The 25,430-nt window shown below is 36.7% G+C and overlaps 4 protein-coding genes and 1 pseudogene across 7 annotated transcripts; all 5 read right to left on the bottom strand.

Annotated features, from left to right (window-relative positions):
* Positions 1-2,066: 2,066 nt before the first annotated feature.
* On the bottom strand, positions 2,067-4,617 carry LOC110683361 (tropinone reductase homolog At5g06060-like). 2 transcript variants are annotated; one of them, XM_021859713.1, is made up of 5 exons: positions 3,806-4,617; positions 3,473-3,680; positions 3,013-3,229; positions 2,678-2,784; positions 2,067-2,445 (listed from the first exon to the last, which is right to left on the bottom strand). In XM_021859713.1, the coding sequence occupies exons 1-5, from the start codon at positions 3,892-3,894 to the stop codon at positions 2,257-2,259; spliced, it is 810 nt and encodes a 269-aa protein (XP_021715405.1). In that variant the 5' UTR covers positions 3,895-4,617; the 3' UTR covers positions 2,067-2,256. The 2 variants fall into 2 exon arrangements, with proteins under 2 accessions (XP_021715405.1, XP_021715406.1); XM_021859714.1 differs by lacking the exon at positions 2,067-2,445 and having other exon boundaries at positions 2,680-2,795.
* Positions 4,618-4,687: 70 nt separating this feature from the next.
* Positions 4,688-12,331, bottom strand: LOC110683362 (senescence-associated protein 13-like). 2 transcript variants are annotated; one of them, XM_021859715.1, is made up of 6 exons: positions 12,194-12,331; positions 11,410-11,518; positions 11,078-11,285; positions 10,612-10,828; positions 5,052-5,158; positions 4,688-4,819 (listed from the first exon to the last, which is right to left on the bottom strand). In XM_021859715.1, exons 2-6 carry the CDS (start codon positions 11,496-11,498, stop codon positions 4,757-4,759), a joined length of 684 nt encoding a protein of 227 aa, XP_021715407.1. In that variant the 5' UTR covers positions 11,499-11,518; positions 12,194-12,331; the 3' UTR covers positions 4,688-4,756. The 2 variants fall into 2 exon arrangements, 1 of the variants encoding a protein (XP_021715407.1); XR_002503598.1 differs by lacking the exon at positions 10,612-10,828 and having other exon boundaries at positions 4,801-4,819.
* On the bottom strand, positions 12,228-14,678 carry LOC110683360 (annotated as a pseudogene).
* A 70-nt stretch (positions 14,679-14,748) lies between these two features.
* On the bottom strand, positions 14,749-18,000 carry LOC110683363 (tropinone reductase homolog At2g29360-like). Its single transcript, XM_021859716.1, has 5 exons — positions 17,750-18,000; positions 17,276-17,483; positions 16,953-17,169; positions 16,584-16,690; positions 14,749-15,079 (listed from the first exon to the last, which is right to left on the bottom strand). Exons 1-5 carry the CDS (start codon positions 17,836-17,838, stop codon positions 14,891-14,893), a joined length of 810 nt encoding a protein of 269 aa, XP_021715408.1. The 5' UTR covers positions 17,839-18,000; the 3' UTR covers positions 14,749-14,890.
* LOC110683359 (tropinone reductase homolog At5g06060-like) lies at positions 17,360-24,246 on the bottom strand. 2 transcript variants are annotated; one of them, XM_021859711.1, is made up of 6 exons: positions 23,841-24,246; positions 23,497-23,704; positions 21,881-22,097; positions 21,682-21,788; positions 20,896-21,093; positions 17,360-17,483 (listed from the first exon to the last, which is right to left on the bottom strand). In XM_021859711.1, exons 1-5 carry the CDS (start codon positions 24,098-24,100, stop codon positions 20,899-20,901), a joined length of 987 nt encoding a protein of 328 aa, XP_021715403.1. In that variant the 5' UTR covers positions 24,101-24,246; the 3' UTR covers positions 17,360-17,483; positions 20,896-20,898. The 2 variants fall into 2 exon arrangements, with proteins under 2 accessions (XP_021715403.1, XP_021715404.1); XM_021859712.1 differs by lacking the exon at positions 17,360-17,483 and adding an exon at positions 18,727-19,228.
* Positions 24,247-25,430: the final 1,184 nt, after the last annotated feature.

Genomic DNA, 25,430 nt, shown 5'->3' with positions numbered 1-25,430 from the left:
TTTCGGCATAATTTAAAAAGCATAAAAACAGGGAATTATTTTATTATTGAAGAGTTATTTTTTGCCATTTCTGTTTCTTAGGAGGTACCAAAATTGAAGTCAGGGACTAAATTCATGTATGTGTCGTACAAGTATGTCCATGTGCTTGGTCGATAATACTATCTATTTTCTCCGTTTCATAATACTTTTTATCATATGTTTTATATGCACCTCACATTTGTACACTAGAAAATACTAATAATCGAATTGCTTGATCTATTATGTTATTAAGAATATGCACCTTGTGTATAATGTGTGGGTCGATAATTATATGTATATGAAATAATGAACACGATGGGATCGAAAACATGGTTTAAAACTTTGAAACAAATTATATAAATGTTTGCATTGAGCTAGAGCTATTCGTATCAGCATGCCAAGGTCATTCGGTGGATATGCACCGGGCCCACCATCGGCCGCACTTACAGACGTACGACATAAGCTGTTATAGCGGTGGCCGGTATGACTTCACGGCTAGATTAAATTTCCAAGAATAAATAATGTTTTGTTTTAAACTGAAATGAAAGTTAGTGCAATGAAGATCAACCTTGAATATACACAATACACTTCTAATATTGTCAATGTAAAACTATATAGTAATATCAAGGATCGGATACAACCAGATCTTATTACATGATTCATAGTGATACTGATCAATGTGATCATGTAACATTATTAGACTTATAGAACACATATGTATAGAGAACACTATATAGTAATAACTACTTTTACTTTGTAAAACTATAATCTTTAAGTGTGCTTGGTAAGAATTCACCTCGGGCTTTTCATTTACTGCGTATGTTGTTCTAGTACTAGGGTTTACGATATGGTGTATACAATCTTGAAATACTATTAATCATCTAATATTCTGTATTTCGTAATATAAAGATTTAAATACTTAAAGGTGGCCAATAAATTGAATTGAAGAACCCAAATCTCAAGGGTAAGAAATTCTGTACACACTTGTAATATACTTACAATAATATACACTTAGGAACCACAATCACAATCAAACCCAAACCCAAATTTCAAATTTAATTAAAAAAAAGGTAGTTTGGTAAGGCTCAAATAATTAATGAATAAAAACCTATTTTTCCTAAAAGGTTAGGCCAATAATTGGTAGTTACAGTTTGGCACCTGATTGATAAATTAAACTTTGATTAAAATTTTCTTTTTGGTGAATGTCAACTCATTTGTTGCAAACGTGACATATAGTTGAACGACTTCTTGTACAGGAGTTTATATAAAGAGGTTTAGTAAAATGTTATGAATAAACTATAGTCAAACAGTATTAAAATGATATATACTTCATATAATGTAAGATAATACAAAGTAGATCCTTAGTTGTTACGTTTGGTAGACTTTAATCACATATTTAATCCAATAACAGGGTTATTGAAGTGAAATTTTTAGCTATGATTGGATTGCTTGGGCTAATTTAATTAAAAGGTTGTTATTTGTTAGAAGAATTGTTGTTAGAAGAAATAAATAATGAAATTTCCTCACCTTGCTATGAGTGTACGATTCCTAAAGCTACGAATAAAATAAATAATATTTACTTTTTTTTTTAATAGCAAATAAATAACATTTACTTGAGCCCTGTTTATTTATTAAAAAATTTAAAATTTGTAATACTTTGCTTATTATATACCTTAAAATATACTTCGTACTTTCTACAAGAAATATACAAGTATAAATATTAAACAAGTACTCCGTACCAAGTACTAATCAAAGAAAAGGCAAAACCGAATTTTTTGAGAGAATTTATCTACCTATGTAGAATGTTAAACACGGTTAAGTTTATAGTTTTGTAATTTATAATGAATGATAATATAACATAATACAATTTTTTTGTATTCTGTAAATCATATATGATATGAATTAAAGCATAGAGTAATTTAATAAAGTGCATTTATATATTAAATATCCATGATATGATAGGACTAATAAGTTTAATTAAGAATTCAAGGCTAACAAGATAACATTAGTGACTATTCAAAAAAAAGATAACATTAGTGAAATTCAAATGAAGAGAAACAAAAGATTCATACTGAGGTTTATCAGAGTGAAATTGATATAGATGAAGAGTCGGGATAATGTGACAATCAATTCTGTTCCTAGGGACTACGTGTCTACATGACTACGTACAACTTATTGAAGGCTTGAAGATATCGACTCTCTACTTAAAAGTCATGGACCCGAACCAATGCAAGTTATCTAGCAAAAAGTTGGGTTGTATCCATTGATAGTAAAACCTCCATCAACACAAATGGTCTGGCCAGTAATGTAAGAAGCAGCAGGCATGCATAAGAATGCCACTAAGGCAGACACCTCTTCCATCTCCCCTGTTCTTCCAAGAGGAGTTCTTCCTAATACTCCTTCCAAATATTTTTTGTCATTAAGGATCTGCAACATTTCAGAAAAAAGGATGACAAACCAACACTTGTATTCAGATTTTGTTAGTATAGGCGCGCAATCATGCACCCGCGATATCTAAGGCTCAACTTTGAGCATTAATATCTTTAAATTCATACTGACCAAAAGTTTACGACAATAAAAACGAGCAGTTGAAGTAAACCTTCAATAACATTCAAACAAAGCTAATTGAATGGAATACAGTATTAAGTTATGCCATTACCTCTTCAGTAAGAGGGGTACGGATGTACCAAGGTGCAACAGAATTAATTCTGATGTTATCCTTTGCCCACTCACATGCTAAATTCTTTGCTAATTGGTTCATTGCTCCTGTAAAAAAACTTACACCATAAACATTACTTTAAAACTCATATAATTCATATTGAACAAAATTAAAAGTAATGAATAAAAGAAACATTTAAACTTTTCATAATCAGTTGTCTTAGCCATTGCTTTTCATCAAATGTTTAAAAGGTCAATTGCTATAGTTTGATAACTTTACGATTGCCTATGACTATTTCTTGTACATAATTTGATGGAGCTGAGTCTGATTCATACCTTTTGATGTGCCGTAAAGTGAGCCAACATCAATAGCCACAACACCAACAACAGAAGACATGAGAATGATGCTGCCAAAACCCGATGCCTTAAGAAGATGATAGGCAAGCTGGCATATATGGTAAGTTGATTCAAGGTTGGTGCTCATTATAGCTGCATAATCTTCTGCTGTGAAATCTGTTGTTGGCTTCTTTAGGTATGTCCCAACGTTGCTTACCTACATAGGATTTAACCAAAAACAAGTTTCTAGTAAAAACAAATCAATGAAAAAGAAAACAAAAGGCCAATAATCTGTCCTTTTCTAGTAGATGTGGTCAATGGACCAGGCTAGATCAGTCTCGACATGGACTGGTGAAGGCGGTGGATGGGAACGAGTGCTTATGCTCCATTCAAGTTTCATTGTAAGAAATACAGGAGCGTTGCACAAATGAATAAATGAGAGCTAAGAATATACACTAACCAGGATATTTAGTTTGCCATTGAACTCAGAGGAAATAGTTTCCATGAGCTTTTCTCTCTGGGATCGAGATGTTAAATCACAAACAGAACAACTGACTTGAAAGCCTTTGGCCTCCCAATCACGTTTGCAAGCTTCGAGTTCAGACTCGTTTCTAGCACATGTATGAACCTTAGCCCCTAGTCCTGCTAGCTCTTCCACAACTGCATGTCTGCAATCAAAATAAGCAAAACAGAAATCATTCTCAGTATAATACCAACATGAGCATGCTTGTATGAATACTTAAAATCAGCAAGTTTATAATAATCATGAAGGAAAAGGGAACAGAAAGAAAACCCGATTCCTTTAGAGCCCCCGGTAACAAGAGCAGTCATGCCAGTAAGAGACCATCGTTTGTTTCTGCAACTGCTACCGGAGTCAGACATCAGATAATCCCTCTGCAGTTCTACTAATGGAAAATTATAGAGTTTGAATGTCTTTATCTTTCACCACTACACTACTAGCAATTCAGTAAATATATGTCTTATATGCTAAGATGCCTTCATTTAAATTATAGAGAAGTCATTATTGGCAGGCTGGTTATAGATGACAAGACCTTTGTGGCTGTGGAAACTTCAGTTTGGATTTGTGGGAGCTTCAATTTGGAATTTTCATTCCCCATTGTCTGACGACGTCATTATTTCCATCATTGATAGCTACTCAGGGAACATATGGAGCTCGAAATCAAAGTAGTATCATGTTTTATTAGGTATTAATGAACATTAAGTCAAACAAAATCATGTCAATAAGACAACAAGGACATAAGACCTCTAGTGAAAAATGAGAATCTTTGAGGGAATTTTTTGCAATAAACGATAATCCGGAGGATAACTTAATGCAAGACTTCGTATATAATATGGAGTAGTAGAACGATGTAACATTTATAATGAAGTACATAGCACCATTATTAGATAAGATATGACTAGTAAGTTCAGGTAAGAATTCTGGCTAATAAGATCAGACAAGATTATCAGTGAATTCAGATGAAGAAAAACAACTTATTCATTTCAAGAGGATGTTCATCGGAGTGAAATTGAAATAGATGAAGAGTCAGGATAATGTGACAATAAATATTGTTCTGAGGGAGTACATGATTACATACAACTTAATAGAACAAGCTCGAAGCTCCTGATTTGTCTCTACTAATACTTCAGGAATCCAAGCCAGTCATCTAGCCAATTGTCGGCCAGTAATGTAAGAAGCAGCAGGCATGCATAAGAATGCCACTAGGGCAGACACTTCTTCCATCTACCTTGTTCTTCCAAGAGTTCTTCCTAATACTCCTTCCAAATATTTTTTGTCATTAAGGGTCTGCAACATTTCAGAAAAAAGGATGACAAACCAATACTTGTATTCAGATTTTGTTAGTATAGGCGCACAATCATGTACCCACGATATTTAAGGCTCAACTTTGAACATTAATATCTTTAAATTCATATTGACCAAAAGTTTACGACAATAAAAATGAGCAGTTGAAGTAAACCTTCAATAACATTCAAACAAAGTTAATTGGATGGAATACAGTATTAAGTTATGGCATTACCTCTTCAGTAAGAGGAGTACGGATGTACCAAGGTGCAACAGAATTGATTCTGATATTATCCTTTGCCCACTCACATGCTAAACTCTTTGCTAATTGGTTCATTGCTCCTGTCAAAAAAAAAAAAAAAAAAAAAAAACCTCCATAAACTTTACTTTTAAACTCATATAATTCATATTGAACAAAATTAAAAGTAATGAATAAAAGAAACATTCAAACTTTTCATGACCAGTTGTCTTAGCCATTGCTTTCATCAAATGTTTATAAGGCCAATTGCTATAATTTGAGAACTTTACGATTGCCTATGTGTTAGAATCCAACCTCTTTGTTATGTATTCTTCTTTATTTTCCTTGTATTTTCCTTATATAATGTCTCTTTAGTCTTTCTTTTTATTTTTCTAGACCCTAGGGAGAATTATTGTGTTACTGTCATTTCAACGTTCACTTGTAATTCTCTACTAATGCAATATAAAGCTCTTTAGGGAGCGAATGGTTATTCAATCAAAGCTCTCTACCCCGTTGTTATTGCTTTAAGACTTGTGTGTTGTTTAAGCCTTTATAGATATTGTGCTTGCCTTGTTTTAAAGCATCCCCCACCAAACCAAGAGACCCTAGAGACGTCCTCATTTTCGTCGGTTCCGCTTGTGCCCGCTTCGAAGTATCGGCCGTCACAAGCCCCGACTCCGCACTCGTTGTTCTCGTGTGCCCTCTTGAGACACCGTAGGTCCGTGTTGCTGTGTGCTCACGAACCTCCTTACTTTAGGCTTGCGCCCTTGTCGCCAAAAGACGAGAGCGCGCCGCACGATCTGGTGTTGAATCACTCGGACCGTGACAGTTTGGTATCAGAGCCAGGTTTGCCATAGAGATGGCAGAAGAAGGAGAGATGCATGAATACACATTCGAGGAAAGACTTGCTTGGCTTGAAGGCAAGTCCGAACAGTGGGCTATGCTTGAAGAAAGGCTTCCCAAACTCGAGGATATTGTAATAAAACAAGCCGACCAAATAGAGAGGCTTGCCGCTACTGTGGATGGGTTAACGGAGCAACTTAACTTCGTGCAAGGCGTCGCTGATGAAGCACAAGATAAATGTGCAACCTTAATGCGTGCCCAGAGAGGGCTCGGGGGAAGTGGAGGTGCCAAGATAAAACCTCCAAGCCTCGGACCTTCAATGGCACGAGAGATTTAAAAGAAGTCGATAATTTCATTTTCGACATGGAGCAATACTTTCGGGTCTGTCAGTTGGAGAATGAGTTAAAAGTTGATACCGCCACTATGTATTTGGTGGATGATGCAAAGCTTTGGTGGCGCACCAAGTACGCCGACATCCAAGCTAAGAGGACGTCGGTGGATACTTGGGAGGATCTGAAGAAAGAGCTGATGGCCCGATTTTATCTCGAGAATACCGAGTTTGTTGCTCGCACCAAGCTCGCTGCTTTGCAGCATAAGGGTTTTATCCGGGAGATGTCAAAGAGTTTTCAGCGTGCATGTTGGAGATCCACAATATGTCCGAGGAAGATCGCCTATTCAACTTTGTGCGTGGTCTTAAGGAATGGGCCCAAAGAGAAATTTGGCGCCAAAAGATTGATACTTTATCGGGAGCCATCGCTGCAGCCGAAAGGTTGATGGACTACTCCTCAGAGAAAGGACAAGGTTTGAAGAAAGGGAATAGCGGGCCGACACCGAACCCTCCTAGGAACTCCGGACATGGCTCGCAAGTGAGCTCCAACAACTCGAACAATAGATACAATAGGAGTGGGGGAGAAGACTCTCGGAAGAGTGGAGCTTCTTCCTTCTCTAATAGAGGAAGCACCCCTAGTTCATCTTCGGCAGCCAGGCCATTGACGTGTATCCTTTGCCGAGGACCGCACAAGTGGTTTGAATGTCGACACAAGGGAGAAATTGACAATCTCCAAAAGAAACTGTCCTCCATGTCCTTAGAAAACCCCGAGGGTGAAGAAGCCGATGAGGTAGAACCTAGTGAAGGAGAACATTCCAGACTGGGGACCATTCGCATGATGTGCGCTATGGGAAGAGAAGGCTCTGAGGGCCAACCCAAAAACTCTGGATTGATGTATGTGAATGCGTTGGGAAACGGAAAGGAAACTCGTGCCATGGTGGATACCGGTGCTACCCACAACTTCATTTCAGAAAAGGAGGCAAAAAGACTTGGGTTGAAGCTCCTACCAGAAGGAGGCAGTATGAAAGCGGTGAATTCAGTTGCCAAATCGATCCACGGCGTTGCCAAGAAAGTAACAATGAAGCTGGGAGATTGGAGCGGACAGGTGGACTTTACCGTTGCGCCAATGGATGACTTCAGCTTGGTGCTCGGCATGGACTTCTTACACTTTAGTAAGGCAGTCCCGATGCCGCATCTTAGATCTATTCTGGTGCCTGGGTAGCAACCATGTCTCCTCCGAACCTGCGATCCGGGAAAAGGGCCGAAAGGGCCCCTCCTTTCAGCAATGCAATTGGAGAAGGGGTTGAAGAGGAACAAGCCCACGTTCCTAGCAACACTTTCCACGAAGGAAGAGAGCATTAAATAAGGTTACGGTGCGCAATCACTACCCTATCCCTTTGGTGGCGGATTTGTTCGATTTGTTAGGGGATGCAGTGTACTTTACAAAGCTAGACTTGAAGTCTGGCTATCACCAAGTTCGTATCGCCGAAGGAGATGAACCAAAAACTGCTTGTGTGACGAGATACGGGGCATACGAATGGCTAGTCATGCCCTTCGGCTTGACGAATGCACCTGCTACGTTCTGTACTCTGATGAACCAAGTATTTCGAGAGTACTTAGACAAGTTTGTGGTCGTGTACCTCGATGATATCGTTGTCTACAGCAAGACTTTGGAGGAGCACCTCGAGCACCTAAGATTGGTCTTCGAGAATCTGAGAGAACATCACCTTTTTGTGAAACGAGAAAAGTGTGCCTTTGCGCAGGAAGAAGTCGGATTTCTTGGACACTTTGTGGGGAAGGGTCGATTGAGGATGGACCTAAAGAAGATATGTGTTGTTCGCGATTGGCGGGATCCCAAGAACCCCTCTGCGATCCTTTCTAGGACTGGCGAACTATTATAGAAGATTCATTAAGGGATACTCAGAGATCGCAAGTCCCCTCACCGACCTATTGAGGAAAGATTGTCGTTGGGAATGGTTAGGGCCCCAGAAGGAAGCTTTCCAGAAGTTGAAAGAAGCAATGGTGAAGGAGCCGGTCCTTGCCCTTCCAGACATCACCAAACCATTCGTGGTCGAGACGGATGCTTCGGATTTTGCTTTAGGAGGAGTGCTCCTCCAAGAAGGACATCCTATTGCATTCGAAAGTAGGAAGCTGAATAATGCGGAGAGAAGGTATGCGGCACAAGAAAAGGAGCTACTAGCCATTATGCACTGCCTAAGAGGATGGAGGCACTACTTGTTCGGGTCAAAGTTTACCGTCCGCACAGACAACACCGCGGCGAGTCACTTTCTCACCCAACCCAAGCTGACAGGAAAACAAGCTCGGTGGTAGGAGGACTTAGCTGAGTTCGACGTGGAGTTCACCTATAGAACGGGATCCAGCAATAGAGTTTCCGATACCCTGAGTAGGCGGGCCGATCTTGCTGCGATGTACAAGTTAGCGCTAATGACTGCAAGCAGCATTGCCACATCCGTTAGAGATCAAGTTCGTGCTTATCTCCCAGATGATCCGATGACAAAAACCATAACAAGGATGATTGAAGAAGGGAAGACTAGACGCTTTTGGTTGGAAGATGGCCTCATCTTCACCAAAGGTACAAAGCTGTTCATCCCCAAAGCAGGGGGATTGAGGAAAATGTTGTTGAAGGAATGCCATGATACGCTGTGGGCGGGACATCCAGGTTGGCAGAGAACCATCAGTCTACTCGCGATGGGGTACTACTGGCCAGGAATGAAGGAAGATGTGATGAGCTACACCAAAACCTGCCTTGTGTGCCAGCAAGACAAGGTTGACAGACAGAAGCCCGGGGGCCTCCTTGAACCTCTTCCTGTACCAACTCGACCGTGGGAGAGTGTGTCGATGGACTTCATTAGTGGCCTCCCGAAGGTTGACCAGTTCTCTTCTATCATGGTGGTGATAGACAGGTTCTCAAAATACGCAACGTTTGTACCCTTGCAGAAGGCTTGTGGAGCAAAAGAAACGACGCCGCTCTTCTTTAAGCATATTGTGAAATACTGGGGATTGCCAAAGAGCATAGTAAGCGACAGGGATACCACGAGCATATTCTGGTCTGAGCTATTCCAAATGATGGGGTCTGACCTCAACATGTCGTCAAGCCACCACCCTCAATCTGATGGGCAGACAGAGAGATTCAATGGGCTTCTCGAGGAATACTTACGTCACTTTGTGAGCGCCAACCAGAAAGATTGGGTGAGACTTTTGGACGTCGCACAACTTTGCTTCAACGCTCAAAGGAGTTCTTCTTCCAACAAAAGCCCCTTTGAGTTGGTCATGGGTCAACAACCTCTCCTCCCGCACACAGTGGCTAACTGGGAGGGCGATAGGAGTGCTCAGGCTCGAGATTTTACAAGAGAGTGGAAGCAAAACACCGACATTGCGAAAGCCTACCTAGAGCGAGCATCGCGCCAGATGAAGAAATGGGCTGATCAAAACAGAAGGCCAGTTGATTCTGCTATTGGGGACATGGTGATGGTGAAGGTCTTACCAAAACAGCTGAAGTTTCTCAGAGGGAGAGATCGTCGCCTCATTCGGAAATATGAAGGCCCCATCCGCATCACTAAACGGATTGGGAAGAACGCATACAAGGTAGAACCGCCTACGTGGATGAGGATTCACCCCGTCTTCCACGTTAGTCGTCTAAAACCCTACCATCCAGATCCCGACGACAACAACCGCAACGTCAGCTACCACGCCAAGAGCCACCCCTACAACAGAAGACTGAAGCTGCTAAGATCTTAGTGTAGATTTTGTAAGTCGACGAGGACGTCGACGACTTAAGTGGGGGAGGATGTTAGAATCCAACCTCTTTGTTATGTATTCTTCTTTATTTTCCTTGTATTTTCCTTATGTAATGTCTCTTTAGTCTTTCTTTTTATTTTTCTAGACCCTAGGGAGAATTATTGTGTTACTGTCATTTCAACGTTCACTTGTAATTCTCTACTAATGCAATATAAAGCTCTTTAGGGAGCGAATGGTTATTCAATCAAAGCTCTCTACCCCGTTGTTATTGCTTTAAGACTTGTGTGTTGTTTAAGCCTTTATAGATATTGTGCTTGCCTTGTTTTAAAGCATCCCCCACCAAACCAAGAGACCCTAGAGACGTCCTCATTTTCGTCGGTTCCGCTTGTGCCCGCTTCGAAGTATCGGCCGTCACAAGCCCCGACTCCGCACTCGTTGTTCTCGTGTGCCCTCTTGAGACACCGTAGGTCCGTGTTGCTGTGTGCTCACGAACCTCCTTACTTTAGGCTTGCGCCCTTGTCGCCAAAAGACGAGAGCGCGCCGCACGATCTGGTGTTGAATCACTCGGACCGTGACACTATGACTATTTCTTGTACATAATTTGATGGAGCTGAGTCTGGTTCATACCTTTTAATGTGCTGTAAAGTGTACCAACATCAACAGCTACAACGCCTGCAACAGAAGACATGAGAATGATGCTGCCGAAACCCGATGCCTTAAGAAGAGGATAGGCAAGCTGGCATATATGGTAAGTTGATTCAAGGTTGGTGCTCATTATAGCTGCATAATCTTCTGCTGTGAAATCTACTGTTGGCTTATATAGGCATGTCCCAACATTGCTTACCTACATAGGATTTAACCAAAAACAACATGTTTCTAGTAAAAACAAACCAATGAAAAAGAAAACAGAAGGCCAATCTGTCCTTTTCTAGTAGATGTGGCCAATGGACCAGGCTAGATCAGTCTCGACACGGGCTGGTGAAGGCGATAGATGGGAAAGAGTGCTTATGCTCCATTCAAGTTCAAGTTTCATTATAAGAAATACAGGAGCGTTGCACAAATGAATAAATGAAAGCTAAGAATATACACTAACCAGAATATTTATTTTGCCATTGAACTCAGAGGAGATAGTTTCCATGAGCTTTACTCTCTGGGATCGAGAGGTTACATCACAAACAGAATAACTGACTTGAAAGCCTTTGGCCTCCCAATCACGTTTGCAAGCTTCGAGTTCTGACTCGTTTCTAGCACATGTATGAACCTTAGCCCCTAGTCCTGCTAACTCTTCCACAACTACATGTCTGCAATCAAAATAAGCAAAACAGAAATCTTTCTCAGTATAATGCCAACATGAGCAGCTTGTATGAATACTTAAAATCAACAAGTTTATGATATTAATGAAGGAAAAGGGAACAGAAAGAAAACCCGATTCCTCTAGAGCCTCCGGTAACAAGAGCAGTCATGCCAGTAAGAGACCATCGTTTGTTTCTGCAACTGCTACCAGAGTCAGACATCAGATAATCCCTCTGCAGTTCTGCTAATGGAAAATTAAAAAGAGTTTTTGAATGTCTTTATCTTTCACCACTACACTATTAGCAATTCAGAAAATATATTTCTTATATGCTAAGATGCCTTTATTATAGAAAAGTCAGTATTGGCAGGATTTGTGGCTGTGGCTGTGGGAACTTCCGTTTGGATTTGTGGGAGCTTCAAATTGCAATTTTCATCCCCCGTTTTCTGACAACGTCATTATTTCCATCATTCATAGCTACTCAGTGAACATATAGAGCTCAAAATCAAATTAGTAACATGTTTTATCAGGTATTAATGAACTTGAAGTCAAACAAAATCATGTCAATAAGGACATAAGACCTCTAGTGAAAAATGATAATCTTTGAGGGAATTTTTTTTTGCAATAAACGATGCTATGGAGGATAACTTAATACAAGACTTCGTATATAATATGGAGTAGAGTAGTAGAACGATGTAGCATTTATAATGAAGTACATAGCAGCATTATTAGATAAGTTATGACTAGTAAGTTCAGGTAAGAATTCTGGCTAATAAGATAAGATTATCAGTGAATTCAGATGATGAGAAACAACTTATTCATATCAAGAGGAGGGTCATCAGAGTGAAATTTAAATAGATGAAGAGTCGGGATAATGTGACAATAAATATTGTTCCGAGGGAGTACATGATTACATACAACTTATTAGAACAAGCTCGAAGCTCCTGATTTGTCTCTACTAATACTTCAGGAATCCAAGCCAGTCATCTAGCCAATTGTCGGGTTGTATCCATTGACAGTAAAACCTCCATCAACACAAATGGTCTGGCCAGTAATGTAAGAAGCAGCAGGCATGCATAGAAATGCCACTAAAGCAGACACCTCTTCCATCTCCCCTGTCCTTCCAAGAGGAGTTCTTTCTATTACTCCTTCGAAATATTTTTTGTCATTAAGAGCCTGCCAAGTTTCAGACAAAAAAGGATGACGAACTAATACACTTGTATTCAGATTTTGTTAGTATAGGCAATCAGGCACGCATGATATCTAAGCCTGAACTTTGAACAACAACTAACCCCCCAAGGTCGGAGTAATAGTACTCCCTTTGTAGTCCTGTAATTTCAGTAAGTCACTGATGCAGAGGTGAAAAATTATTTATAGATAGAAAGAGTACGAGATCTTATGCTATAAATGGAATTTAGTCTAATGTTATGCCATTACCTCTTCCACAAGAGGGGTACGAATGTACCAAGGTGCGACAGAGTTGATTCTGATATTATCCTTTGCCCACTCACATGCTAAGCTCTTTGCTAGTTGGTTCAGTGCTCCTGTCAATACACCATAATATTACACCACACTCATATAAGTCATACGAAGTATTTAGCTGAAGTAAAAGTAAATAATACAAGAATCGTCTAAACTTTTCATAGTCAATTGGCTTAGCCTTTGCTTTTCATCAATTGTTTAAAAGACAAACTGCTATTATTTGAGAGCTTTATTTACAACTGCCTGTGACTATTACTTATACATAATGTGATGAGGTTCGATAAATACCTTTTGATGCGCTGCCAAGTGAGCCAGTATCGACAATTCGACAGCCACAACTCCAGCAACGGAAGTTATGAGAATGATGCTGCCAAACCCTGATTCCTTGAGTATAGGATGGGCAAGCTGGCATAAATGGTATGTTGATTCAAGGTTGGTGCTCATTATAGTTGTATAATCTTCGGCTGTATAATTTGTTGTTGGCTTCTTTAGGTAAGTCCCAACATTGTTCACCTACATAGGATGTGACCAAATACAACATACTTCTAGTAATAATATAACATTGAAAAAGAAGCAGAGGGCAAATCTGTTATTTTCTAGCCGTGGGCATGTGGCCAATGGACCAGGCTAGATCAGGTTCAGCATGGACTGGTGAAGGCGGTGGATTGGAGCACATGCTTACTCTACTTTCAAATTTCAATGTGAGATGTCACAGATGAGATCTAAGAATACTAACTAACCAGGATATTAAGCTTGCCATTGAACTCGGAAGAGACAGTTTCCATGAGCTTTTCTCTCTGGGATCGAGAAGACACATCACAAACAGAATAACTGACTTGAAAGCCTTTCGATTCCCAATCACGTTTGCAAGCTTCAAGTTCAGACTCGTTTCTAGCACATGTATGGACCTTTGCCCCTAGTCCTGCTAGTTCTTCCACAACTGCATGTCTGCAATCAAAATGAGCAAAAAAAAAAAAAAAAAAAAACCCTTTAGTACCAACTTGAGCATGCATGTATGAGCAAGCAACGGTAATAATGAAGGAAAAGGGAACAGAGAGAAAACCCGATTCCCTTAGAGCCCCCGGTAACAAGAGCAGTCATGCCAGTAAGAGACCATCGTTTATTTCTGCAACTGTTACCTGATTCAGACATCAAATCACCCTTCTGCAATTCTGCTAATGCAAAATTACAGTCTGAAATTTTTTTATCCTTCAGACCTTCACCACTACACTACCAGCACTACAACAAATATAAGTTCTTTTATGCTAAGATGCCTTCAATATAGATGATAAGGCCTTTGTGGCTGTCGGAGCTTCAAATTGGATTTTTGTTCTTCCCTTCTCTGACAACGTTGCTATTTCTATCTTTTCGATGAATAGTTCGAGCTCAATATCATTAGTCTCACGTTTTAGTAGGTGTAAATGAAGTTGAAGTTTACAAAGTCTTGTGAATAAGGGCATTAGGCTGTTCTGATTGTTTACAGTTTGATTTATATACGCTCATAAATAATACAGTAGCTTGAAATCTAACCTTTTCAATAGATTGCTATTTAAATTTATCAGGTGAATAATTAGATTTTAACTTCACCATTGTTTATATATGCTCATAAACTTATACTAGTCCATAACGTCATATAATAATGCAGACCTTGGAAGCAAACGAGCTAATTAAGTTCAGCTAGTTATGAAAGAATGAGGCTCATTTGCGAAGTCTACTCTATTTCAATGAACAAGCCAAAGGCAAGCCAATTCCAAATGCACTCAATCCTAAACTAACTCAAGAAAGAAAAAAAAAACTCGACTCAACACTAAATCTCGGTCTCAGCCGAGCAATATGCTTCAGCAATAGTAGGTAATACCTTTTTTATAGACAAGAAGGTAATGCTTAATCAACCATACATATCCCATGCACAATCAGAGGAAGAACAAAATATTAGTATGATACAAATCATATCATTTCAAGAAAGTTTAGCAAGCATAATGATAATTTATTGTAATTCCATACAAAGTATTTGTCATACTTCCATACATAGCGTGCACGTTTTGATTGAAAAATAAATACACTGATTAGTTTATCACTGTAGCTTTTATTACATAATTGAATTTTAAGGAAAGCTTATCACCATAGCTTATATTACACATGGCTGGATACATAGCCACTGATTGTAAAACCTCCATCAACACAAATGGTCTGGCCAGTAATATAAGACGCGGCTGGCATGCATAGGAATGCCACCAACGACGATGACTCTTCCAGCTCTCCTATTCTTCCAAGAGGAGTTCTCCTTTCAACTCCTTCCAAGAATTCTTTGTTACTAAGTACCTGCCACCAATCCCAAGCCCAGTGTGAGGAATTGGGCTAACTATCCTAGAGCTAAGGGTTAACACATTATGGATTTTCAGTGCTAAGTAAACAATTTACAAAAGGTACATTTCTCTGTTTTATGACTTTATCTCAAAATTAAGCAATTTCATGATTACAAATTTACTAGTATGAAATTATTATTATTATTATTATTATTATTATTATTATTATTATTATTATTATTATTATTATTATTATTATTATTATTATTATTATTATTATTATTATTATTATTATTATTATTTTATTATTATTATTATTATTATTATTATTATTATTATTATTATTATTATTATTATTATTTATTATTATTATTATTATTTTTTTTTTTTTTTTTTTTTTTTTTTTTTTTTTTTTTTTTTTTTTTTTTTATTATTATTATTATTATTATTATTATTATTATTATTATTATTATTATTATTATTATTATTTATTATTATTATTATTATTATTATTATTATTATTATTATTATTTTTTTTTTTTTTTTTTTTTTTTTATTATTATTATTATTATTATTATTATTTATTATTATTATTATTATTATTATTATTATTATTATTTATTATTATTATTATTATTATTATTATTATTATTATTATTATTATTATTATTATTATTATTATTATTTATTATTATTATTATTATTATTATTATTATTATTATTATTATTATTATTATTATTATTATTATTATTATTTTACTCTCAGAAATCAGTATGTGGGTTGTAAGAAATTCTAGGAGATATTTGATGTAAAAAGACACAAGTTCAAGATACATGATAAACACTTTCCTAATAGTTATTTATCGACTCTTTTTGGAACAATTGATTTACACGATAAGCATAAAACTATTGGGATACAATGAAAAACCAATCAGCTATGCTTGTTTTTACAATACTAATTTAACAAAGTTTGAGAGGAAATGTGTTTGTTTCACTCTAAGAAAATTACTACAGTTTTTCTCTCAAAGTAACCAAGAAGATTTGAATAAATTTTATTTATATCCACCACATGTCATAAATATAGAAATTTGCATGAACAATCAGTTAATATCCGAATAGATATGACTGCTCACAAAGCAACTGTCCAAAACACTGAAACGGTCCGTCTGCCTGATTGCCTGCCCCGGCCAGGTGCGCAACAAACTTAGGAAAATCGTAATGATTGCTTGATCAAACGTTGTATCCTAACATTGCTCCTCATTTTTTGCTTTGAATTAAAACTTAGCATATCCATTAAACTAATCCTCCTCAACGCCTAGTATAGTTAAACTTCATATATGAATATGCGATACATAACCTCCATCTATTCCATAAGTGTTCCAACATAAATATTTAATGGATAACGCAACACACGTGTGAGTGGTGTGAGGTGTGACTACCCCCCATAACCCACTTCAATGAGAGGCATTGGAGTAACAATACATTTTGTGCAATACAAAATTATCAAGTTATGTTGTTACCTTTTCAGTAAGAGGGGTACGGATGAACCATGGTGCAACAGAATTGGTCCTGATATTGTCCTTTGCCCACTCACATGCCAAGTACTTTGCTAGTTGGTTCATAGCTCCTGCCAAGAGTATACATAGATATATCACACATATTTATCCATTTAAAAGCAAAGGATTTCAGATTCAACTGGATATTTGATCATCATTTCCCTTGGCTTTTTCCAGATCAAATGCTAGGAGTTTTTAAGAGCACAGGGTACACCAAATCAAGTATATTTTGTTCTTTTGTATGTTATTGTCATCCACAGTTAAAAAAACATCAAAGTTTAGGATTCATGTTTTGTTTTATTTTTATATAATGTGCCACAGTTTAATTAATACCTTTGGTAGTGCCATAAAGAGAGCCAACTTCGGCAGCCACAACACCAGCAACGGAAGATATGAAGATGATGTTTCCAGACCCAGATGCTTTGAGAAATGGGTGAGCAAGTTGGCTTAAATGGTAAGTTGATTCAAGGTTGGTGGCCATTACAGTTGCATAGTCTTCAGTGGTGACCTGTTCTGTTGGCTTTTGTATGAAAGTCCCAGCGTTGTTGACCTAATTAGATTTCACCAAAAATAAATACCAACTATTAGTGAAACCAAGAAACAACTCTCTGTTGAACATCTTGGATATAGGTTAATACCCATTACTACATACTAACCAAAATATGGAGCTTGCCATTGAACTTGGAGGAGACAATCTCCATCAGTTTCTCTCTCTGTGTTTGAGATGTTACATCACAGACAGAACAACTGACTTGAAAGCCTTTAGTCTCCCAACTGCGTTTGCATGATTCAAGTTCATCCTCATTTCTAGCACATGTATGAACCCTTGCCCCAAAGCTAGCCAGTTCTTCAACAACTGCATGCCTGCAAGATGAGAGCAGAAATTTAATCAAAAACTCACCTACATATCATAAGATATGTCAGTTACACTTATAGATTTAAATAGAGAGATAATGAACATATAAAACAACATATTTGAAACATATATTTTGTGAAGTAGGACAATCACTGTGAAACAAAGGGAATATTAAATTATTAATACATTGATACTGAATTGTGCATGCATGAATCAAATTAGCAAGCTCTCAAATTAATACAAAGATAGAAGGAAAAGGGGGGCAAGGAGTAACCCAATTCCTTTAGTGCCCCCAGTGACAAGGGCAGTCATGCCAATAAGAGACCATCGTTTGACAATGCAGCTGCTACCAGATTCAGACATCACCCTACGTATTACACTGGATCTAAACTCCGAATAATGTATTTTGTACCGCCATACTACTAGCACTTCTATTATATACTACTCCGCCCAGAAGTGAAATGACATATCCCGCCTACTGCAGTTGATAATAAGGCCATGTGGCTGCAGGAGCTGCTTTAGATTTTACATTAATGGTAACTGTTGAAAAAATCAGCCAATGAAACCGTGCACGCTACTTTTGACAGGTTGCCTCTAGTAGAAACTTAGAAAGTGCTATAACATACAAGTTTGAACTTTGGTGCTTCTTGTAACTTGCATAAGCATATAACCTTCAATCAGAAATTGTGCACAGTACTTTTGACAGGTTGCTTCCAGTAGAAACTTAGAAAGTGATATAACATACTAGTTTGAATTTTGGTGCTCCTTGTAACTTGTACAAGCATATAACCCTCAGTCATTAACTCCAGTCTAAAAAGACAAGAGGTATAATCCATCATGTGATTAAATTTGGCAAAAGTATACAGCCAAAGCCACCATACCTCATAAAATTGGTCAAGGAGCTATCCTATACCGAAGAACACAAATCCAAATATTTTTCTGTTGTGTTCATGAGCGGGTGTGCATGCAGAGTATGTAATTATTGTAATGCATGCATTTTAATAGAATAAAATCAAATGAGTATCATAACACAGTTACATCCAAACAAAATTCAAGTTAGTATCCAGTCCCAACTCAAAACTCGAAAGTGAAAATTTTACAAGATGGCTAAATATTATCTTTGGATGAAAAAAAGACTACTTTACTAATTACATGGTTAACTTATAAAACAGAATCAAAAGTTTCCAAAAAAAGCTTTACACTACAGATATATCATATATGTGTTGAATGATAGAAAGTAAAATATATATATAACAAAGTACATGTACAATAGAAACTGATTAAATTGCTTAGAGAAAGAATTATCATCATTGTGAGAGAACGCATGATAATTGAAGGAAAAATAGCATTCAACCTAATAGGTAGATTGAATTTATGAACAGGTCAAAAAGTTGGACAAGATATAAATCAATCTTTCAGATTGTCATGAGCTGAACTAACAGAAGACCATAATCCAACGTGATTAGCAGGATTTTCTTGGCAAGTAAACAATAACTTCACTAAAAACACAGACTCCAACCAATAGCTTGAGTAACATCATCAAGGTCTGGAAACACATCTTCACTCTTAAAAGATATTCCAAGTCTTTACGGAACAGTGTAATAGGAGTGAGCAAATCCTTTTGACAGAAAACTCGAATCATATATACTTCTTTTCTCTTTCTCCACTGAAAAATATTTGTCATATGGCCTTAGCTTCTACTTTGTCCTCTCTAATCCAAACACAATGTCCCCTTGATTGGTAACTCTGCATTCTGTAAGCAGAACTAAAGATCTTATAGCTTCATTTTCACACATATACTGATATACATGTATATAAATGACTATCTGGATAAAAACACCTACATAGACCAAGGGTTCATATTTCATCCAACATTTATCATCAGGAACCATCTTAAGAGCTTCATTCACATTTTTTTTCCAGTTAATATGCAACAAGAAATATGACGACAAGATCAACCTAACGTTGATCACTTGATCCCGGCTGATGGTGGGGTATGAACAGTGGAGAAGTTGTTTCAAGTAGAAAAGTGGAACCATATTCCTGAAGGAAAAAAGTTTAACTTCTGCATCTTTCAGTTGAAAAGTAAAACTCAGACTCTCAAAGCTACCTTACCTCAAAATTAACTTATAAAGTTAAGAGTTGATAAATTTTATTTACTCCTCTGGTCACAATGTTCTTTCCGCTTCAGTGTTAATCATCTCGTTTACTCGGCAATTTTACCACAACTTTGCTACCAGTCTTTCCTCAAATAACAAAATAACTGTTCAAGAAATGGTGTTATGCTGTCAAATATATTTTATGAAACTTTCTGTCCATTTATTTGAAATTTGTACTGAATTGATGACATTCAATCCTTAATGCAATTTCAAATGCAGCAGATAACCCTTGCCATGTTCTTATTCACAAATGCTTTTACGTGGTATTTCTATGACTTCGCTCAAGTTTGTATCATTTTGCTTAGATGAGAGCTTATTATACTAAGTATAAACAAGAGGAGGCTGCAAGGGGCTCAGGGTAAGCCAAAGATAGAAACTAATTTAATTTAGGGCACAGTGTTTGTCCGTGTTCAGCCTAAAGGGTTGCCGTCAGGAATGCACTCAACAATTTTCTTTCACTAAATGTGACTAATTTACTAGGCATCCTAACATAGAAAAGTGACTTTTATTCTGCCAAGATCATACCTAAGATTAATGTCAAATATAATGCAAAACCCTAATTTCGATACAAAATGTAGTCCGAAATAATGAACAAGCCGTGAGAGCACAAACAATCGATGAACAAGCAGTGAGAGAACGAACAATTCGTTGTCTGACACGTGAATAAAATTTACTAAAGTCAAAGAAAGGATCTACAAATACATGTCGAGATGCCAAGTAACCCAAGCATGTGTTTCAAGCATAGATGAAGACAGGCAATATAAAAAAGGCCAGACAAAGGTTGCACAATCGTCAATAACACTTTCTCAGCATCTACTTTCACTTTTTCATTCTGCATTCACATACCAACATCACCTCACAGTTCATGGTTGTTGTTAGTGATGTCTGGTGACAACATCTGGTTACACTGACAAGAGGAAAGACACACAAACACAGCAAGATGGAAGGGAGAGATTTTTGGGGAAAAAAAAAAAGATGCTGAATTAATACATTTGTTGAAAAGGATAGAAGTTTGAGTGGACTTGAAAGAATGAGACATAAAGGAGAGAGAGAGAGAGAGAGAGAGAGGGAGGAATATTAAATGTCGTGGACATCAAAAACTCAAATCAAAAGTAGGAAGTTTCCATTAGTTAAGGGGCAGCAAGGTAGTCGCAGAGGAAATAGAGTGAACAGAAAAGCTATGCTAATATTAATTTAACAAGAAGGCATAAAAGAGGCAAAGACACAATTACACATAATTTAACAGAGGAAGTGAGCTTACTAGCTACTGGAAATCAAATCTGGGATAGAAACCATTGATAGACATTCCACCATCGACACAAATAATTTGACCAGTAATGTAAGCAGATGCAGGGAGGCAGAGGAATGCAACCAAAGATGAGACTTCTGTTGGATCTCCAAGACGACAAAGTGGTGTATGAGAATAAACTTCTTCGAGATACTCTTCATTGCTTAAAACCTGAAAAAAAATTAAAATATAAAGCAGAATAAATGTTAAACTAACCCCTTACTATTATATAGCTCACTAACCCTACTCTGTCATCTATTAACTGGCAGGTCATAGGCTCATAGCAAGCATTTGAATTAAATTGTTTTGTAACACAAACCCTATTTTTGCATATTACTACCTTTGTTTCTTTTTAGTTGACACGTATTCCTTTTTAGGAAGTTTTTTTTAGTTGACACGTTTCCTTTTGGGGTAAATTATTTTACCTTGCATTTACAAGCTACCCCACTTGCTTTTTCATTCTCTCTCACTCTCTCCTCTCCTTAATATATGTGCCTAAATCAAACGTGTCAACTAAATAGAAACGGAGGAAGTATAAAATTGCACAAAGGATTATATTACATATGATAGACAACAATGCTACAGTGCTACTTGAAAAATCTTTACATTTGGATTTTGATTTTACAAAGTGATGATTAAAACGAACATCAACAACACTAAAATTATCAGCCAGAATGCTTAGGCTCACAGGCAAAAATATTGATCCAGAAAGAAGCAAAAGCTCAGAGTACAAACAGTAACCAAGGAAGTTATAATCACCTTTTCTACCATAGTGGTTTTGATATACCAAGGTGCAACAGCATTGCTCCTAATCTTATCTTTTGCCCATTCACATGCCAAATTTCGAGTAAGTTGATTAATTGCTCCTACAAACCAAAAAGTTCAAATGCAGACTTATTGACATGTACTTCTTGAGGAGTTACATAACAGGTCACACAAACAATAATCACTTGATCACCTTTAGTTGCTCCTTGAAGAGCCATTGATTTCAAGGAAACAAAACCAGAGACAGAAGAGACAAACACGATACTTCCACAGGCAGAAGCTTTTAGGAGGGGATGACCCAGCTGGCTCAAATGGAAAACAGACTCAAAATTTGTAGTCATCAATGTCGAATATTCTTGAGGAGTTAAGTGAACAATTGGTTTCCGTATATTTGTCCCGACATTGTTGACCTGCAAACACAAGTGATCAGAAACAAGCTATTTTCAGTGTCACCTGAGAGGAAGACCAATCAAAAAACAGGGAAAAAAATACACAATGTAAATAATTCTACATTCAGGACAAACAGAAGGTTAATTACACATTCATTCAGTGACCAAACAATCTCTGAAACAATGAGATAAGAGATAGGTTAGAAGCACAGCAATTCAAAAGACCTAATTGAACTGGTTATGTACTCCCTAGTCCACCGTTTCTTATCACTTTACAGAGAGAAAAAAGAATTTAAAATATATGTCCCACTTTTTTTAAATTATACCCAATCATTTTTTAAATATAGAAACATCCAAAAAGAAAAATGTGACAACTGATAAAGCACAGGAGGAGTTATAAAAGCAGGAGAAAATTTGAGGTAGATTCACCCAGCAAACTATCTTATAGATGTGAGGTAAGAGCATCATCAAGGTTCGCTTACAGCCTCCACCCTCCCTCTCTATGTCCCTATCCTATCTGTCCCATCTAATATATGAAAAGATGCTTCCTCATTCTATACTTTGTCTTATCTTGGCCGAGGAATATCAATCAATCAATCAAAGCCTTTAATTGAGACTGTGGAAGAGCCCTTTAATCCTAACTCTTGGATAAATTTCATCAAAATCATGCTCTAAAAGCAAGTTCAGATTAGCATAAACAAGTGGAAAGAACAAAGCCTCTAATGATTGTCATGTCACAGCAGCTCCCCATATCACAGGCAAGTCCGGAGCAACAAACTTAGTCAGTCAGCTCATTACATTGAGTTAATCAGAAAAAAGATCAATACTTATCCAATGCTGGCCACTTATAGTAGATGGGTAGTTAAAGTAGATTCTAGTTTGCCATATATAAACATTTTTTCCCCCAGTCGAATCTCTATATAAATACTTAATTTACTTATATAACAAGGTTCTGTATGATAACAAACTAACATACACTGAACCCTCTGCAGTCTGCAGTACCAGAAAATCCGAGCTGAAATTACTTACAAATCAAAGTAATCAAACTAATATCATTATCCTCTCACACCTACAATTGGGGAAGGAGAAACTCCATTACCACAAACTTCTCCAATTTCTATATAAGTTTAGACACCTCTTAGAACAGAAATATACACAAGCATTACACCATCATTATCACATGATATTAGCCTATAAAGCAAGTCAAAATCATATGATTTATTTTCGAAAATGTCATTTGATAAACAAAATTTGTTTATCACTGAGATAAACTTGTTTTCTGAAAATCAACCAACACAACGCAAAGTAGTTAAACCCTGAAACGTTGCAAGGAACTATCATACATATAAAACACTACTCCAAATTAATCAAATTAATACTAAAAACAACAAAATAAGATCAAAGTTAGACATTGACTTACAAGAATGTTAAGCTTGCCATTAAAAACAGAAGAAACAGTATCCATAAGCTTCTCCCTTTGCTCCCAAGAAGAAACATCACAAACAGACCCACTAACATTAAACCCTTGACTTTCCCAATTTTTCAAGCAATTTTGAAGCTCCAATTCATTTCTAGCACAAGTATGCACAATTGCTCCAAAACCCACCAATTCTTCAACAATTGCATGCCTAAACAAAATCCCAGATACCCTTTAAGCTAATTCATAAGAAAACAAATACCACATTTCACATAAAAATCACATCTTTTTAAATTTTGGAATTGTAATCACAAAAGGGCTGAATGAATTTAGAGAGAGTGACAAACCCAATTCCACGAGTGCCGCCGGTGACTAAAGCCGTCATTCCATGAAGAGACCACCGATTATCTTTCCTGCTTGTGGGTGTTTTTTGATTGTTGTTGCTGCTGCTGCTAATTGAGGAAGCAATTATTGAGTGATTTTTTGGGTGATTTTTTGAGGGAATTTTGGGGGTTAACCATGAAATTCTGGGTAAAAAAGATGCGTTTTGGAAAATTGAAGGAACATGAGATGAATTTGAGGTGGGATTAACAATGCTGATATTCATTTTGGAAAATTTTCCTAAATTTTTTTTACTCCTAAACCCGTAGATCTGCAAGTGTTAGTTTAGAAAGTACGAAGTATTTGAGATAAACAACTGTAGAGCTTGCACTCTTGGTAAGTTAGAGTTTGCTCTCTTTGTAGTTTGCTCAATACCTTATAAGTTATAAAGATAACTAATGCTAGTTTATACTGGTTTATTTTGATATTTATGTTTGATTGTTTTTTCTTAATATTTTGATAACTTATCTTAAAATTTCATGATTTGAAAAAAAATTTGTAAACACTAATTATAGTAAGACTTGTAACTTAGGCATGTCCGTTCCGTTTAATCAATTTAGTTCAATTCAACTCCAATCAGTTCAGTTCCGTTTCTAATTTTCTTCTATCATAAACGATTCATTTCAGCTCAGTTCAGTTCAGTTCGGTTTAATAAATTGGAATAGACCCTTAATACTTGTAGGTCTCGAGACTGGTTAACGGAAAATGTAATTATTTAATACTTATTGGCCTCGAGACTGGTTAACAAAAAAGGAAAAGTTCTTTTTTTTTAAACAACCATTTTGTGTTATTTCATGAAGTTTGAGATGAGATGATATCCATTTAAATATGAAATACTCCGTGGTATAATGAATATAAGAAGATAATTTGTTCAATTTCTTTTTGTTACAATTGTATTTTCATTTGTACTTAAATAATAAAGAACATACTATGCATAAATCATAAAGATCTATGGAGCATACTTTTTTAGAAGGATTATGGAGTCCGATACTACAAGCCAAATGTGTAAATGGACAAAAGATGTACCATGAAATTAATACAAATTATAGTAAGAAAAAAATAATAAGGTATTGAGAAAATTTTCATTGAACAAAAGCAAATCTATCTAAAAATAAATCCACTACATTTAGGGAGAAAATTGCATCTTGTACATATAATGTGACATAATTATAAATATGAATCGTAACCCAATATTTCATCATTTGCGCAAGATCTATATACTTGATCATGGTCACATTCTTCTCAATTTGATCTAAAATGTCACAACATTCTCGTCTACTTCCTACCTGTTGATTAATTAGGAAATAGTTAAATTAAATTCTATAAATAGTACGAAGTAGTAAAAATTTTACAAGTTTCATTTACCTGAGCAACATGTTTGGTAGTAGGAGAAATAACTATAATCTTGGTAATTTCACTAGGAAGGAAATTACTTTCATTTTTTGGTGATGGTCGTGAACAAGGTGGCAAATTGTGTTTGTGTAGTGTGTAAGAAGCTTCAAGTTTGCCACAACATCAAAATTCAACACAAAGCAAGGCAACTGCTAAGATCCAGC

The sequence above is a fragment of the Chenopodium quinoa genome, unplaced genomic scaffold (genome assembly GCF_001683475.1).
Source record: "Chenopodium quinoa cultivar QQ74 unplaced genomic scaffold, ASM168347v1, whole genome shotgun sequence".
NCBI lineage: Eukaryota > Viridiplantae > Streptophyta > Magnoliopsida > Caryophyllales > Amaranthaceae > Chenopodium > Chenopodium quinoa.
Note: the sequence above shows the minus strand (reverse complement) of the source record. Positions and strands in the feature narration are given on the sequence as shown.

Excerpts from the sequence above, each read along its gene's own strand:
- LOC110683361 (XM_021859713.1), bottom strand. The coding sequence starts at position 3,894 with ATGTCTGACTCCGGTAGCAGTTGCAGAAACAAACGATGGTCTCTTACT. Across the intron at positions 3,681-3,805 it reads GGGGGCTCTAAAGGAATCGG|ACATGCAGTTGTGGAAGAGC; the intron begins GTTTTCTTTCTG and ends TTTTGATTGCAG. Across the intron at positions 2,446-2,677 it reads GTACCCCTCTTACTGAAGAG|ATCCTTAATGACAAAAAATA; the intron begins GTAATGGCATAA and ends GAAATGTTGCAG.
- LOC110683362 (XM_021859715.1), bottom strand. The coding sequence starts at position 11,498 with ATGTCTGACTCTGGTAGCAGTTGCAGAAACAAACGATGGTCTCTTACT. Across the intron at positions 10,829-11,077 it reads ATGGCAAAATAAATATTCTG|GTAAGCAATGTTGGGACATG; the intron begins GTTAGTGTATAT and ends AATCCTATGTAG. Across the intron at positions 5,159-10,611 it reads ACTTTACAGCACATTAAAAG|GAGCAATGAACCAATTAGCA; the intron begins GTATGAACCAGA and ends TTTTTTTGACAG.
- LOC110683363 (XM_021859716.1), bottom strand. The coding sequence starts at position 17,838 with ATGTCTGAATCTGGTAGCAGCTGCATTGTCAAACGATGGTCTCTTATT. Across the intron at positions 17,484-17,749 it reads GGGGGCACTAAAGGAATTGG|GCATGCAGTTGTTGAAGAAC; the intron begins GTTACTCCTTGC and ends CTCATCTTGCAG. Across the intron at positions 16,691-16,952 it reads TCTTTATGGCACTACCAAAG|GAGCTATGAACCAACTAGCA; the intron begins GTATTAATTAAA and ends TACTCTTGGCAG.
- LOC110683359 (XM_021859711.1), bottom strand. The coding sequence starts at position 24,100 with ATGAATATCAGCATTGTTAATCCCACCTCAAATTCATCTCATGTTCCT. Across the intron at positions 23,705-23,840 it reads GGCGGCACTCGTGGAATTGG|GCATGCAATTGTTGAAGAAT; the intron begins GTTTGTCACTCT and ends GATTTTGTTTAG. Across the intron at positions 21,789-21,880 it reads TCTTCAAGGAGCAACTAAAG|GAGCAATTAATCAACTTACT; the intron begins GTGATCAAGTGA and ends TTTGGTTTGTAG.